This window comes from Aureococcus anophagefferens (genome assembly GCF_000186865.1).
Source record: "Aureococcus anophagefferens unplaced genomic scaffold AURANscaffold_2, whole genome shotgun sequence".
NCBI classification, from domain to species: Eukaryota; class Pelagophyceae; order Pelagomonadales; family Pelagomonadaceae; genus Aureococcus; species Aureococcus anophagefferens.
Window position 1 is genome coordinate 797,173 of NW_008705562.1, and position 3,792 is coordinate 800,964.

The 3,792-nt window shown below is 71.4% G+C and overlaps 1 protein-coding gene across 1 annotated transcript; it reads right to left on the reverse strand.

The window, feature by feature from the left end:
* Positions 1-1,758: 1,758 nt before the first annotated feature.
* AURANDRAFT_3278 (hypothetical protein) lies at positions 1,759-2,661 on the reverse strand (the record flags this gene model as incomplete). The annotated part of the gene is made up of 2 exons (XM_009034579.1): positions 1,759-2,121; positions 2,218-2,661. Coding segments are annotated over 2 exons (807 nt in total), but the record flags the coding sequence as incomplete, so codon positions are not given.
* Between the last annotated feature and the right edge of the window lie 1,131 nt (positions 2,662-3,792).

The following is a 3,792-nucleotide window of genomic DNA, read 5'->3' on the forward strand; positions in this document are numbered from 1 at the left end:
CCGTCGAGCGCGGGCGCGTCCCGCGCGGGCGGTAGCGGCTCGCCGTCGAGCGCGGGGAAGGCGAGGACGCGCGAGATCCAGGACGTCGCCCGCGCCGGCGCCGCGGGCGACGGCGGCGGCGACCGCGCGGCCGACTCCGGGTCGGGCCAGGGCGCCGCCGCGCGCGGCGTCTCCGGCGCCGCGTCGGCCGTCGGCGGCGCCGAGGCCTGGCGGTGCAGGAAGCGCTCGAACCAGACCGCGGACGGGCGCTCGCGCGGCGCCGCGCCGGTCCCGAGGGACGCGCGCGCGCGGTAGTCGCCCTCGCGGAGCGCCGCGAGGCGCGCCCTCCGGCTCCGCGCGTCCTCGAGCTTCGCGCGCGCGCGGTCCCGCCGCCCCACGAGGCCATTGAGGTGCTCGAGGCCGCCGACCATGACGTGGACGCTGTCGACGGACCCGGGCCCGCAGAGCCGGTCGAACTTGCGCTGGAGCGCGACGCGGCTCCGGTACCGGAGCGGCACGTTCTCCACGAGCACCGTGAGCGAGTGCTGCGCGTCCCTCGGCGACGCGCGGCGGCCCAGGCGGCTCGTGAGGTACCAGTGGCGCAGCCGCACGAAGTTGCGGTACTTGACGCTGAGGCGGCTCAGCGCGCGGAGCGTGAAGAGCCTGGGCCGAAATCAACCGCCGGTTTCGGTGATTCCGACCAAACGAGCTCGGCCGCGTCGACGTCGATTCGGCTGATCTTTGGACGAATCGATGGCTCTCGTCGGGTTCTCGAAGCACGGCGGAAAACCTCGCGTCGACACTTTCGAACACGATCACATTGAAGTCGGGTTGAAGATGCGAGTTCGGCCCCGGCGAAGCGCCACGCGCCCGCGACGACGACGGCGAAGCGCCAGTTCGAGTTCTGGTTCAGGCACTTGGGGAAGAGGGGCTGCTTGCCCAGCGCGTCCTTCTTGGCGCAGTGGATGTTCGACACGGTCGTCAGCGAGAAGCCGTAGGACGCGTCGTCGTCGTCCGCGGCGTCCCTCAGGCCCCGCGCGGTCACGTACGTGGGCACGAGCACCGCGCAGCCGACGAGCGCCGCGAAGAAGGCCTGGTCCGCGGCGAAGTTCAAGAACTGGATCATGACGAGGCCGTCGACGCCGGCGTACTCGAGGAACTCCGCGTCGCTCCAGAGCCGCGCGACGGCCGCGACCCAGCGGAACGGGCCGGGCCCCGGGTCCGGCGGCGTCGCGGCCCGGTACTTGGCGTGGTGCAGCCGCGGGCCGTAGACCCACCAGAGGTGCGACCGGAGCAGGTCGAAAAGCAATGAAAGGGCGACGAAGGCCGTGGCGCTGATCGTCATCGTCGTCCAGATCTCGTCGCTCACGGGGTCGGCGCCGTCGCTCGCCGACGGCTTCTTCGCCGGCGACGCCGCGGGCCGCGGCGTCGGCGCGTCGAACTCGTCGCCGCGGACGACGAGCGCGCACGCGGCGACGGCGACCGCGAGCCGCAGGGCCAGCCCCGAGGCACGGACCATCGTTGGCGTTTTTTTCTGGGTGCAACTTTGCCGTTCTTTTTAGGCGAAGAAGTTTATTTGATCGCGTCGTCGGCGCCGGCCGTCTTCTTCTTGGGCCCGACGGGGCAGAGGGGCGGCACGACGGCGGACGGCGCCTCGTCGCGGGGGAGGAGCTCGTGGAGGCAGAGCGCGCGGCCGAGGTCCCGGAGCGGGCGGACCGCGTCGCCGAGCGTCGGCGGCGCGCGCGCGTCGGCGTCGCCCTCGTCCTTGAGGCGCGTGCTGTGGAGCACGAAGAAGAAAAGTATGAGCGGCAGGTAGAGGAGCGTCGCGCGGAAGACCAAGCGCGCGTTCGCCGTCGTCCGCTGGCCGTGGAACTTCGCCGCGGCCGCTAGAAGCGCCGCGTTCAGCGCCGTCCCCTCGAGGGCGAACATGGCCGACGTCGCGCCCGTCGCGTAGGCGAGGACCGGCAGCGCCGTCGAGTAGACCGCGTAGCGGCCGATCAACGACGCGGTGCGGTGGCCGGCCTTGTCGCGGACGGGGACCATCGCGAAGCCGCCCTTGGCGTAGTCGGCCTTGTGGACCCAGGCGAGGGCGAAGAAGTGGGGGAACTGCCAGAGGTACAGGATGCCCGCGAGGAGCCAGGGCTCCGCGGGCGTCGCGCCGAGCGTCGCGGCGGCCGCCGCGAGCGGCTCCAGGTTCGACGCCGCGAGCGCGGCCGCGTGGGCCTCGCCGCCGCCGACGAGGGACCCGCCGGCGGCGGCCCAGCCGATTAAGGGCGGCACGGCGCCGACGGCGGCGCCGACCCACGTGTTCCACTCGGACCGCGGCTTCATCATCGTGTAGGCGCCGGAGTAGAGGCCGATGTTCGCGGCCGCGAGCGCCGCGGCCGTCGGCGACAGGGTCGCGAGCGCCGCGACGCCGGAGACAGATGTGACGCCGGCGAAGGCGAGCGCCTCGGGCGTGCTGCAGCGGCCGCTGGGCAGCGGCCGGTGCGCCGTCCGCGCCATCCGCGAGTCGCGCGGGATCTCGTAGATCTGGTTCAGCGTGTTCGCGCAGGCCGACGTCGCGAAGACGCCGTAGGTCGCGAGGGCGGCGTCGGCCGTCAGCACGGGCGCGCCCGTCGCCGCGAAGCCCATGGAGCACGTCATCGCGACGAAGCCGGAGAGCCGCGCCTTCGAGAGCTCGCTCGACACGCCCGCGGCGCGCGCGAGCTCGTCGGACAGGACGGTGAGCGGCGCCGCGGTCTTGAGCGTCGTCGACGCGGGCAGCGTCGACTTCGCGCGGAGCCCCGCGGGGACGCGCGTCGCGAGCGGTCGCAGGGCCCGCAGGGCGTTCATGGCTTCAAAATCGGCAGCGCGCCTCGGCGGCCGCCGCGTCGCGCGGGGTGTCTGCGGTTCGACGGGCGCGGTGTTCGCAAGGGCTCAGGTGCTGGAACCTGGCGGCGGTGCGCGGCAGCAACAGAACTGGACTCGATCCGCGGCGCTTGGCTGGCCGGCTTCGCCGGCGCCGCCTTGCCGCAGCGATGCTGCCGCAATGGTGCCGCGCACACCCAAACCTTTGGGTGGTGAACACCCGATTAGCCCTCGATGGGCCTCAAAGCGGCGCGTAGGCCGCGGTAGCCGAAGGAAAAACGGCCCCGGCCGCGGCGCATGTACCCCACGAGGGCGCGGAGCCGTTCCAACCGTTCGTGATGGCGACTTCGCGGCTCAAAACGGTCGCGTGACAGCGGTAGGCGGCCCACGCTCTCAGAGGCCCGAGTGCGGACTCGTCGGAAACGCTGCTTCTGGCTCGTTTGGGGCGTGTGCGGGTCCTTAGTGATGGTATAAGAGATTCCGCGTGCTTGGTTCGATGCGTGCGGGCCCAAAACGTGACTGCGCGCGCGGCCGAAGCTCGGCGCCGACGACATTCCCGACGCGTTGACCGCGGGCATCCGGAGCGCCACACGTGCGAGGCGCTGGCCACATCCCTCCGGTGGGTCATATACTCGGTCCGGAAGCGTCGTGTGACCTCGGAAAACGTGTTGAAGTCGTGGATCGCGGACCCCATACACTGCAGCCCTACCGAATGATCTCTGCCGCTGCGATTCTCGTCACCAACGTCCACGGCGACGAGCCCGAGCACACCATCGTCGTCGTATGAGATCTACGTGGCCTCCGGCTAGAAATTTCCAGCGACAACGACATTTTTGACCCGTTCGCGAATCTGGTGCTCGAGCGCATACAGCCTCATCTCGGGCGGAGCACCTACCTCTTAATCCGAGCTTCTAGTGGGCGCCTCTCGGTCGAGCTTCGACGCCGGTACTCTGGCGCCTCTAG